Here is a 13,849-nt window from a genome sequence, read left to right as displayed (position 1 = left end):
ACGATGAACCATTTAAAAATATGCCAGAGCACTCTATTGTTCTTAGCAAGGCCTGCCCTCTGGAGAAACGAGTTAACTAGAGCCTTACCTAATGGGGTATTATCAGAGCCAAAATGACCAAGGGAAGGGAAATATCCAACTCCAGTCAAGTCTACCACTCCATATGGGGGGAGGGAAATACCCAACTCCAGCCCATACTACCCATTCTATCCCCCTAAGGGGGTAGGGAAAAAAACTGAGAAACTCTTGTTAAGTTCACAGTACAGAAGCACAGGCTCATTCAAAGACTGAGAGCTCATCACAGAACTACAGAACTCTTCCCTTTCTCCCACATCTTATAACCAAATTATTAAGGACCTATTTACAGCAATTCCTTTTACCCAGTATATAATGTCTGGCTATCAGGAAAAAATAACAAGGCATACAAAAAGGCAAAAAACACAATTTGAAGTGACAGAGCAAGCATCAGAACCAAACATGGCAGGGATGCTGGAATTACATGACTAGAAATTTAAAGCAACTACAATTAATATGTCCAACGGTTAATATGTCTAACAGATAAAGTAGACAATCTGCAAGAACAGATGAACAATGTAAACAGAGGGATGGAAATCCTAAGAAAACCAAAAATGAATGCTAAAGATAAAAATCACTGTAACAAGAATGACTTTGATGGGTTTATTAGGAGACTGCACAGTTGCACAGCTAAGGAAATCCCTGAGCTGGAGAATAGATCCAAAAAATCATAAAAATACAGAAAGCATTTCTAAAAAATCAGAAGAGAATATCCATGCATAACTACAAAAGTTGTACTGTACAAGTAATGGGAATACCAGAAGGAGAAGAGAGAAAGGAACACAAGAAATATTTCAATCAATAATGATTGAGAATTTCTCCAAATTAATATCAGATACTAAATAGCAGATTTAGGAAGCTCAGAGAACATCAAGCAGAATAAATGCTAAAAAAACCCCACAAAACATACAAAACAAAAAGCAAAAAATACCCACTGCACCTAGGCATACTTTCAAACTACAGAGAATGAAATATAAAGAAAAAAAATCCTAAAAAGATCTAGAGGGGAAAAAAATCCTTATTTATAGAGAAGCAAAGATAAGAATTACTTCCACATTCTCAGAGACCATACTAGCAAGAACAGGGTATAACAAATATTTTAAAGTGTAAGAGCAAAAAACTCTAAACTAGAATTCTGTACCCCGTGAACCTTCCCTCCAAAAGTAAAGAAGAAATAAAGACTTCCTCAGACAAACAAAAATGGAGAAAAATTGTTGTCATTAGACCTGCCTTTCAAGAAATATTAAAAGTAGTTACATAGAGAGAAGAAAATAAATGTAAGTTGGAAACTCAGATTACATAAAGAAAGAGCACTGAAGTAGGAAAGTGAGGGTAAAATGCAAACATTTAATTGTCCTAACAGATTATTAGTATGTTCATTGTTAATAATCTAAGAGTGTATTGAATAACAGGAATGACACAAGGGATTAGAGGAAGGAATTAAGATATTTTGTTATTACTGGGTACTCACATTACCTGTGAGATAGTATAGTATTATTTCAAAGCAGACTTAGATCAGTTGTTTAAAAAAAAAAAAAGAAACGAAATTGAGTTATTTGTAGTGAGATGGATGGACCTAGCGTCTGTCATACAGAGTGAAGTAAGTCAGAAAGAGAAAAACAAATACCGTATGTTAACACATATATACGGAGTCTAAAAAACAACAAAAAAAAGACAGGTCATGAAGAACCTAGGGACAAGACAGGAATAAAGACACAGACCTACTAGAGAATGGACTTGAGGATATGGGGAGGGGGAAGGGTAAGCTGGGATAAAGTGAGAGAGTGGCATGGACATATATACGCTACCAAATGTAAAACAGATAGCTAGTGGGAAGCAGCCGCATAGCACAGGGAGATCAGCTCGGTGCTTTGTGACCACCTAGAGGGGTGAGATAGAGAGGATGGGAGGGAGGGAGGCAGACACAAGAGGGAAGAGATATGGGGACATATGTTTAACTGATTCACTTTGTTATAAAGCAGAAACTAACAGACCATTGTAAAGCAATTATACTCCAATAAAGACTTTTTTTTTTTAAAAGAAAGGGGCTTCCCTGGTGGCGCAGTGGTTGAGAGTCCGCCTGCCAATGCAGGGGACACAGGTTCGTGCCCCAGTCCAGGAAGATCCCACATGCCGCGGAGCAGCTGGGCCCGTGAGCCATGGCCACTGATCCTGCACGTCTGGAGCCTGTACTCCACAACGGGAGAGGCCACAGCAGTGAGAGGCCTGTGTACCACAAAAAAAAAAAAAGAAAAAAAAGAAAAAAGGCATTGCACAATAAAGATGTTAAAAAAAAATTAAATAAATAAAAAGGCAAAAAAAAAGCTATACATACTACTATATATAAAATAGATATCTAATGAAGACCTACTGAATAACACAGGGAACTCTATTCAATACTCTGTCATGACCTATATGGGAAAAGAATCTAGAAAAGAGTGTATATGTATAAGTTTTCTACTTTGCTGTACAGCAGAAACTAACACATTTTAAATCAACTATACTCCAATAAAAATTAAACATTTTTTAAAAATTAAAATAAAATAAAACAAAAAGCAAACAAAAAAGTATATTAAATGCTCTAGGGCAACCACTAAAAAAAGTTTAAAAAATTTTAACTGATGTGCCAAGAAAAGAGAGAAAATGGAATCATACAAAATGTTCAATTAAACTGCAAAAAGAAGAAAAGACACGGTAGACAAAAACAGGAACAAAGAACAAGGGCAATAAATAGAAAACAGTAACAATTATGGTAGATATTAATTTTAAGAGAATAAGAAAATAAGCCACAGAATAGGAGAAAATATTTGCGAACAACACATCTGATAAGGACCTGTTATCTAAAATATATAAAGAACACTTTAAACTCAACAAGAAGAAAACAAACAACACAATTAAAAAATGGGCTAAAGATCTTAACAGACACCTCACCAAGTAAGACTGACAAATAAGCATATGAAAAGATGTTGTACGTCATATGTCATCATGGAAATGAAAATTAAAACAACAGTGACATACAACTACATACATATTAGAATGGCCAAAATCTGGAATAATGACAACACCAAGTAATGACAAGGATGTAGATGGAGCAATAGGAACTCTCATACATTGCTGGTGGGAATTCAAAATGGTACAGTCACTTTAGAAGAAAGTTTGGTGGTTTCTTACAAAATTAATTTTTACCATGTGATCCAACAATCGGCTCCTTGATATTTACCCAAAGGAGCTGAAAACTTATGTCCATATAAAACCTACACAGCTGTTTACAGCAGCTATATTCATAACTGCCAAAACGTAGAAGCAACCAAGATGTCCTTCAGTAGGTGAATGGATAAACAAACTGTGGTACATCCAGACAATGTAATGTTATTAAGTGCTAAAAACCATGAGTTATCAATTCATGAAAAGACACATAGGAAGCTTAAATGCATATCACTAAGTGAAAGAAGCCAGGCTACACACTGTATGATTTCAACTACAGGGCATTCTAAAAAAGGCAAAACTATGAACACAGTAAAACAATCAGTGGTTGGGGGAGTGAGTAAGGAATGAATAGCAGAACGGAGGATTTTTAGAGCAGTGAAAATACTGTGTGTGATACTGTAACAATGGACACTTGTCATTCTATGTTGTCCATACCACAGAATGTACAACAAGAGTGCACCATGATGTAAACTATGGACTTTGGGTGATTATGCCAGTGTAGGTTCATTTTTAGTAAAAATGTACTATTCTGGTGAGTGGTGTTGATAATTGCAGGGGGGCTCTGTATGTGTAGGGGTAGAAGGTATATGAGAAATGTCTATACCTCCCTCTAAACTTTGTTGTAAACCTCAAACTGCTCTAAAATAATAAAGCCTTTAAAAAAAAAGTTAATGGATAAGTATTGTCTTTGGAAGTGACAGAAAAAGGTGCTCAAATAATCGAGTTTCTCCACTGAAATGACGATTAAACTAACGAAAACTCTCAGAATCAACTTTCTTGCAAGTCTGGAATTTAATAAAAAACTTACAGCAACCAGGGAAAAATGAAAGAGGTAAAGACAGCTGAATTTCAGAAGGATAGCACTCTGGCATTTCTGTTTATCTGCCTATCATCCCCATTCCTTAGCAAAGCAGTGGGCAATATTCCTGGTGTGGCTTCCTGGAGCCAGGGGACTAACACAAGCTGCTATGCTGTGAATGTCTACGTCCCTCAAATTTCATTTGTTGAAATGCTAATGCCTAATGTGATGGTTATTTGGAGGTAGGACTTTTGGGAGGTGATTAGGTCATTAGGGCAGAGCCCTCATGCATGGGATTAGTGGTCTTTAAAAAGAGGCGCTAAAGGCTCCAGGATAGGTTGCAAGCCACCGCTGCTGCCCTCCTGGGCTCCAGGAGCAATCTTGAGCTGCTGCTGCCACCCTTGCAGGCTCCAGGAGCAGTTGCGAGCCGCCTCCGCCACCATCATGGGCTCTGTAGGCGTGTACGAGCTGCCATTGCCACCAAGTGCCCTGGGAGTGGGTGCCAGTAGCTGCATCTACACACCCCCTACTAATGGGGGTAACGGCCAGCACATGCTGAGGAAAGAAGGCCACAGGCATTCATACTAAAAACAGCCCTCACACCAAATATATTAAACCCACACAAGCTACCCAGGGATGCTCACACATATAAAAAGCCCAAGACCACAGTAGACAATTGTTTCTCTAAAACTCACAGAGTAAGAGAAATATAAGTAAAATGAAGAAGCAGAGGAAACACTCCCAGTTAAAAGATCAAGAGAATTCCCCTGAAAGAACAAACAATGAAACAGATATCTTCTGTCTAATAGACACTGAGTTCAAAAAGGAGATAATGAAAATACTGAAGGAATTAAGAAAAGCTATTGACAGAAATGCAGAGTACTATAAAAAGGAACTAGAAAATATAAGGAGGAGCCAAGAAAACTCATTTGCTGAGACAAAAAGTGAGCTAAAGGCAATGAATAGGAGAATGAATAATGCAGAAGAATGAAGAAGTGATCCGGAAGATAGAATAATGGAAATCACCCAATCAGAACAGCAGACAGAAAGCCAAATGAAAAAAAAAAATGAAAGCAATATAAGAGACCTATGTGATAATATACAATCTACACATAATAGGGATTACAGAAGGAGAAGAAAGAGACAAGGGGATTGAAAAAGTATTTGAAGAAATTATGGCCGAAAACTTCCCTCAACTAAAAAAGGCAACAGGAAAGCACAGAGAGTCCCAAACAGACCTACACCAAGACATATTATAATCAAAATGTCAAAAGTTAAAAATAAAGAGAGGATTCTAAAGGCAGCAAGAGAAAAACTAAGAGTTAATTACAAGGGAATCCCCATAAGGCTATGGGCTGATTTCTCTACAGAAATGTTTTTGGCCAGAAGGGAATGGCAAGATACATTCAAAACCCTAAAAGGGAAAAATATGCAACCTAGAATACTCTACCCAGCAGGATTATCATTTAGAATAGAAGGAGAGATAAAGAATTTCTCAGACAAACAAAAACTAAAAGAATACAGCAATACTAAACCTATCTTAAAAGAAACACTGACAAGTCTTTTCTAAACAGAAAAGAAGCAAGAGTCTATAGGAAAGAGAAAATCACAACTGGCAAGTAAATCACTTAAATAAGCCAGTACATTTTTTTATTTAAAAAAATCAAAACAATCTTGTGAAAACAATGATAACCACAATGAACAGCAAAAGGATAAACATGAAGAAGTAAAAGAGGACTTCAAAATCATAAAATGTGGGGGAGAAGAGTAAGAAAAGGTAGATTCTTTGTTTTTGTTTTTTTTCCAATGTGTTTGACCCTATATGACTATCAGTCTAAAGCAAGTATATAGCAAGGGGTAAAAATACTTAAAAAACAGGGTAACCACAAAGGAAAAACCTGCAATACATTCACTAAAACCTAAAAGAAGAAAACAAAGGCATAAAATAAAAGGAAATCATCAAACCACAAAAAAGAAAAGCAGGGGAATTCCCCGGAGGTCCAGTGGTTAGGACTCTGCGCTCTCACTGAAAAGGGCCCGAGTTCGATCCGTGGTCAGAGAAATAAGATCCCACAACCCGTGTGGCATGGCCAAGAAAAAGAAAAAGAAAGGAACAAAGAAGAAACACAGAATCAACTGGAAAACAAGGTTTAAAACGGCAATAAATACATATCTATCAATAATTACCTTAAATGGCAATGGCCTAAATGCTCTAATCAAAAGACAAAGAGTGGCAGACTGAATCAAAAAAAACAAGAGCCTACAATATGCTGCCTAAAAGAGACCCACCTTAGAGCAAAGGACACACATAGATTGAAAGTGAGGGGATGGAAAACATATTTCATGCAAACGGAAACGACAAAAAAGTGAGGGTCGCAATACTCGAATCAGACAAAATAGACTTTAAAACAAATGCCATAAAGAAAGAAAGATAAAGAAGGACACTATATAATGATAAAAGGATGAACATGAGAGGATTTTACACTCATCAATATATATGCACCTAATACAGGAGCACCCAAATACATAAAACAAATACTAACAGACATAAAGGGAGAAACTGATGGGAATTCAATAGTAGTAGGAGACTAACACCTCATTCACATCAATGGACAGATCTTTGAGACAGAAAATAAGGCAACAGAGATCCTAAATGATAAAATACAACAGTTAGACTTAATTGATATTTTTAGGACATTACATCCAAAAAAACCAGAATACACATTCAAGTGCACACGGAACATTCTCTAGGATTCACCACATACTAGGGCACAAAACAAGACTCAACAAATTCAAGAGTATAGAAATTATCTCAACAACTATTCTGACCACAACAGCATGAAACTAGAAATCAACCACAGAAAAAGAAATGAGAAAAAAAAACAATTACATGGAGACTAAACAACATGCTACTAAAAAATCCAATGGGTCAACAATGAAATCGAAGAAGAAATTAAAATACACCTTGAGACAAAGGACAATGAAAACACAACCAACAAAATCTATGGGATGCAGCAAAAGCAGTTCTTAGAGGGAAGTTCAGAGTAATACAGGCCTTCTTTAAGAAAGAAGAAAAATCTCAAATAACCTAACCCACCACCTAAAAGAATCAGAAAAAGAAGAACAAACTATACCTAAAGTTAGCAGAAGCAAGGAGACAATTAAAGACCAGAGGGGAAACAAATAAAATAGAGATTAAAAAAACAATAGAAAAAAATCAGTAAAACCAAGACCTGGGTCTTTGAAAGGGTAAACAAAATTGACACACCTCTGAGCAGGCTCACCAAGAACAAAAGAGACAAGACCCAAATAAACAAAATAAGAAATGAAAGAGAATAAATCACAACTGATACTGCAGAATTACAAAAAACCATAAAAGAATACTATGAATGATTATATGTCAACCAATTTGACAACCTAGAGGAAATGGACAACTTTCTAGAAACATACAGCCCACCCAAACGGAATCAAGAAAAAATAGATAACTTGAACAGACTGATCACTAGAAGTGAAACAGAATCTGTAATGAAACAAACTCCCTACAAACAGAAGTCCAGGGCCAAATGGCTTCACAGGTGAATTACACCAAACATACAAAGAAGAACTTATACTGATCCTTCTCAAACTCTTCCAAAAGACTGAAGAGGAAGTAACACTCCAAAAGACATTCTGTGAAGCCAACATCACCGTGATACCAAAACCAGACAAAGACACTACCAAAAAGAAAATTATAGGCCAATATCTTTGTTGAATATAGATGCAAAAATTCTCACCAAAATATTAGCAAACTGAATTCAACAATACATAAAAAAGACCATACACCATGACCAAGTGGGATTCATCCTAAGTTCACAAGGATGGTTCAACAAATACAAATCAATCAATTTGATACACCACATCAACAAAAGAAAAAACAAAAACGACAGGATCATCTCAATACATGCAAAAAAGCATTCAATAAAATTCAACATCCATTCATGATAAAAACTCTTACCAAAGTGGGTATAGAGAGAACATATCTCAACATAATAAGAGCTATTTATGACAAACCCACAGCCAATATAATACTCAGAAGAATTCCTGCTAAAATGTAGAACAAGACAAGGATGCCCACTCTTATCACTTCTCTTCAACATAGTACTGGAAGTCCTAGCCACAGCAATCAGACAGGAAAAAGAAATAAAAGGTATTCAAATTGGTAGGGAAGAGGTAAAGTTGTCATTATATGCAGGTGACATGATACCATATACAGAAAACCCTAAAGACTCCACAAAAAAACCCTACTAGAACTGATAAACAAATTCAGCAAGGTAGCAGGATACAAGATTAGCATACAGAAATTGGTTGCATTTCTTTACACTAACAATGAAATATCAGAAGGGGAATGTAAACAAACAATTCCTTACAAAATAGCATCAAAAAATAAAATACGTAGGAATAAACTTCACAAAGGAGGTTAATGACTCATATGCTGAAAAGTACAAAACATTAATAAAGTAAACTGAAGATGATTCAAAGAAATGGAAAGATATCCCATGCTTTTGGATTGGAAGAATTAATATCGTTAAAATGGCCATACTACCAAAAGCAATCTACAGATTTAATGAGATCCTTATCAAATTACCCATGACATTTTTCACAGAACTAGAACAAATAATACTAAATTTTATATGGAACCATAAAAGACCCAGAATTGCCAAAGAAATCCTGAAGAAAAAGAACACAGCAGGAGGCATAACCCTCCCAGAATTCAGACAGTACTACAAAGCTACAGTAAACAAAACAGTGTGATACTGACACAAGGACATATGGATCAACAGAACAGAACAGACAGCCCAGAAATAAACTCACACAACTATGGTTAATTAATCTTCGACAAAGGAGGGAAGAATATACAATGGAGAAAAGACAGTATCCTTAGCAAATGGTGTTGGGAAAATTTGGACAGCCGCATGTAAATCGATGAATTTGGAACATACTCTCACACCATACACAAAAATAAACTCAGAATGGCTTAAAGACTTAAATATAAGACATGACACCATAAAACTCCTAGAAGAGAATATAGGAAAACATTCTCTGACATAAATCATACCAATGTTTTCTTAGGTCAGTCTACCAAGGCAATAGAAATAAAAGCAAAAATAAACAAATGGGACCTAATCAAACTTACAACCTTTTGTACAGCAAAGGAAACCATAAACAATATGGAAAGACAACCTACGGACTGGGAGAAAATATTTGCAAATGATGCGACTGACAAGGGCTTAATTTCCAAAATATACAAACAGCTCATACAACTCAGTAACAATAGCAACAAAAAAACCAAAACCACTGTAAATCAAAAAATGGGCAGAAGACCTAAGTAGACATTTCTCCAAAGAAGATATACAGATGGCCAACAGGCAGATGAAAAGATGCTCAACATCACTAATCATTAGAGAAATGTAAGTCAAAACTACAAGGTAGCACCTCACACTAGTCAGAATGGCTATCATTAGAAAGTCTACAAATAACAAATTCTGGAAAGGGTGTGGAGAAAAGGGAACCCTCCTATACTGTTGGTGGAAATGTAAATTGGTACAGCCACTATGGAAAACAGTATGGGGGTTCCTCAAAAAACTAAAACTGGAGTTTCTATATGATCCTGCAATCCACTCCTGGGCATATATCTGGAGAAAACTATAATTTGAAAAGATACATGCACCCCAATGTTCAATGCAACACTGTTTACAACAGCCAAGACATGGAAACAACCGAAGCATCCATCAACAGAAGAATGGATAAAGAAGATGTGGTAGGTATATACAATGGAATATTACTCAGCCATAAAAAAGAATGACATAATGCCATTTGCAGCAACATGGATGGACCTAAAGATTATCATACTAAGTGAGGTAAGTCAGAAAGAGAAAGACAATCCCATACAATATCACTTATATGTGGAATCTAAAAGATGACACCAATGAACTTACCTATGAAACAGAAACAGACTCACAGACATAGAGAACAGACCTGTGGTTGCCAAGGCGTAGGGGGGAGTTTAGGATTAGTAGATGCAAACTATTATATATAGAATGCATAAACAACAAGGTCCTACTGTATGGCACAGGGAACTATATTCAGTATCCTGTGATAAACCATAATGGAAAAGAATATGAAAAAGAATATATGTATGTATAACTGAGTCACTTTGCTGTACAGCAGAAATTAACACAACATTGTAAATCAACTGTACTTCAATATAATTTTTTAAAAATTAAATAAAAGAAAAAAATGGGCAAAGGAATTTAATAGACAATCCTCAAAAAAGCTATACAGAAACAGCCAATAAATACATGAAAAGACGCTCAACATCATTAGCTATCAGGGAAGTGCAAATCAAAACCACAGTGAGATACTACTTTACATTCATTTAGGATGGCTATAATCAAAAGGAAAGAGAAGTGTTGGCAAGGGTGTAGCTAAATGGAAAACTCACACAATGCTGGTGGGAATGTAAAATGATGCAGCTGCTTTGGAAAACAGTCTGTCAATTCCTCAAAAAGTTAAATATAGAGTTACCATTTGAGGCAACAATTCCACTCCTAGGTATATAAACCCAAGAAAACTTGAAACTTGTCCATACAAAATACTGTCCATTAATTTTCATAGCAGCATTTTTCATAGTAGCAAAAAAGTGGAAACAAACCAAAAATATCCATCATCTGATGAATGGGCAAACAAAATGTGATGTATCCATACAATGAAATATTATTTGGCAATAAAAAAGAATGAAGCACTAATTCATGCTATACCATGGATGAACCTTGAAAATATCATGCCTATTAGTAAAAGAAGCCAGACAGAAAAGGCCACATATGATATGATCCCATTAATATGAAATGCCCCAAACAAATTCTTAGAAATAGAAAGTAAATTAGTGGGACTTCCCTGGTGGTGCAGTGGTTAAGAATCCGCCCCCAATGCGGGGGACATGGGTTTGATCCCTGGGAAGATCCCACATACCACGGAGCAGCTACGCCAGTGTGCCACAACCACTGAGCCTGCACTCTAGAGCCCGCGAGCCACAACTACTGAAGCCCATGCACCTAGAGCCCGTGCTCCACAAGAGAAGCCACCGCAACGAGAAGCCCGCAAACCACAACAAAGAGTAGCCCCTGCGCGCCGCAGCTAGGGAGAGCCCATGCGCGCAGCAACGAAGACCCAACGCAGCCAAAAATAAATAAATAAATAATTTTTTTTAAAAAAAGAAAGAAAGTAAAACAGTTTTTACCAGACACTGGGGAGAGGGAGCAATGGGGAGTGACTGCTAATGGGTATTAGTGTTTCCTTTACGGGGTGTTAAAATGTTCTGTAATTAGGTAATGATAACTGTTGTACAAGCTTGTAAATAAACCATGTGGATCTGGTATACGATACAGTGTGACAAAAAAGTGAATTGTACACTTTAATGGGTGCATTGTATGGTATGTGCATTATACCTCAATAAAGCTATTTTTAAAACAGAAGATAAAATAAAGACACTCCCAGATAAAAACAAAATTGTTAATGCTGTTTCTTTTTCAATACTGTGATTGCTGACATTTTTGTATTATTCTTTAGTGTCTCTCGGCATGAAGTTTTCTACTGAACATGTGTTATTTTAACAATCCCAAAATATATATATTAATGAAAAAAACTACCTTTCTAAAAATACAAAAGGACAAATTAAACCACAGTACTCTTTACAAAATACTGTATGACTAAATTCCAATCTCACAGTGAAATATTTTCTTACAGATAAGAGAAAATAAATTAATACTTACTTAACTGCTTGTGCTCCTGGTCTTTGCACAATCAAAGTGCTAAATTCTTCCACTACAATATCTAACAGTTCAGATTTTTGTTGTTGTTCTCTTAGAATAATAGACATACTTTTCAAGTGAACAAAAAACTTCATGGCTTCAAACTAGAGTATATTCAGAGGAATAAAATGAAAAAAATTATCTATCTATCTATATATATATATATACAACAAATACTCCTATTTATATAGTTTATTCTTTCCAAAAACCAGAAAAATACTTCAAACACAACCCTTCGTATATTAAAGGATTACCACATAACACTAAAAAGTAGGGGACAATTTTTATCCCTACCTTGGAAACTAAAATAAATTCAATATTTATAGACTCAAAGAAAGATGACAGAACAACTCAGTAACGTATATTTCTAAAAGGATTAAAAATAGGCATATCTGTCACTAAATGCTCAGGTATAAGGCAAGAAAACATTTTACTGTTTTTGGCAAGGTTGGATCAACTGCTGTTTCACTATAGCCAATTGCTTCATATAGTAAAGTTTTTTCTTCAGGTGTCAACATTTCTTCAAGACCTAAAAATCATAAAAAAGTGTTTTATGTTCTTAACTGGTAACAAGATAAAACCGGCCCAAAATTTAGCTGCTTTTAATAAATTAAATGCAAATTTTACTCTCTTTTTATAATACTTTTAAGAAATTGTATTCACTGAATGCTAGATGGCATTGCCAATTTTAGAAGGTTTATTCTCCCAAAATATAAATTGCCAAATACATAAATTTAGAAATATAAATTTCTAAATATTTGTATTAAGCACACAAAATAGATACCTGTATTAGGCACTTAATGGCATTGTGTTAAGCAACATACTTAGTGTATAAAGTAGGTAATATTAATATCATTTCTCCACATTTTATTACAGATGATGAAACTGAGGTTTAGAGAGCTTAAATAATATGCCAGGGCCACACTGCTAATAAACAATAGATCTAGGATGTAAACCTAAGCCCCTAAGCCTCCATGGTCTTAAGCATTTTGTTGGGAAGCAAAAATCTTTCCAACAAATAATTTCGATAAAAATTTACAGTGGTTTATACCCTTTCAGAATTTTTATTTTATCTATGACTGTGCTATATGCACTTACTAAATCCTCTAGACATAATGCTCTTTTGCAAGCATTAGTAAGATTTTAAAATTTATTTTATTTGATTTTTATTTAACACATATATTTACAATATCTAATAGTAATATTACTGATAATAAGAATTATAATAAATAAATAAATAAATAAGACTTAAAATGTCTATTTTAATGAAAGAGAAAATTTCCTACAAAACTTAATTTCACACCTGATGGTTAGCTACACTACCATAGCCTGATGATTAACTGCACTACTATAAAATGAAATGGACATACTTCCAGGTTTAAGATCTGGTTGTTGTTTAGTATATGATTCTGACCAAGTCCACAGCCAGCTAAACCATCCTTTATTATCCTCTGACTCTTGTGCTCCTTCTCTGAAAATCCTGTATCCAGCTTTCTTTACCTAAAATGAATAAATTTACAAATAAATGACAAATTATCCTTTATTAGTAATCTAAAGAAACAGGATGATATTTCTAAAACTTATCTACTTTAGTGAATAAGTGTAAACAATAACATACTGACAATAAAACATAGTAGCCACAACATTGGCCAAACATCAGAATTTAGGATTACCAGGTACTTAGCACCACTGTCTTATAAGCAATGGTAATGGGGGGAAAAAAATTGGCTTTCACCTTCATATGAACTCTCAGTATTTGATAAGCCCAATTAGTTAGAAAGAATTTTTTTCCCATAGAACCTGTCTGGTTTAAATACATGTAGCAAAACAGTGCATCAAATTTTCTTATAATAGAAATAATCAAATTTGAACCCTTTTTAGGAAACAGTATATTACAGCACAATACCAGTAACATCACAAC

The 13,849-nt window shown here is 35.2% G+C and overlaps 1 protein-coding gene across 5 annotated transcripts in view; it reads right to left on the bottom strand.

Annotated features, from left to right (window-relative positions):
- Positions 1–13,849, bottom strand: part of VPS13A (vacuolar protein sorting 13 homolog A) — a 237,539-nt gene that overhangs the window by 174,206 nt on the left and 49,484 nt on the right. For all 5 annotated transcript variants that reach the window (XR_004480053.2, XR_004480054.2, XR_007477790.1 and 2 more), the window contains exons 15-17: positions 13,299–13,428; positions 12,363–12,457; positions 11,890–12,032 (exon numbers count right to left, since the gene is read on the bottom strand). Coding sequence is in view for 1 of the 5 variants with exons in the window: in XM_004285838.3 (XP_004285886.1) it covers positions 11,890–12,032; positions 12,363–12,457; positions 13,299–13,428 (368 nt within the window). In the remaining 4 variants the exon portion in view is untranslated. The remainder of the gene's footprint in view (positions 1–11,889; positions 12,033–12,362; positions 12,458–13,298; positions 13,429–13,849) is intronic.

This window comes from Orcinus orca, chromosome 6 (assembly GCF_937001465.1).
Source record: "Orcinus orca chromosome 6, mOrcOrc1.1, whole genome shotgun sequence".
Classification (NCBI taxonomy): domain Eukaryota; kingdom Metazoa; phylum Chordata; class Mammalia; order Artiodactyla; family Delphinidae; genus Orcinus; species Orcinus orca.
Note: the sequence above shows the minus strand (reverse complement) of the source record. Positions and strands in the feature narration are given on the sequence as shown.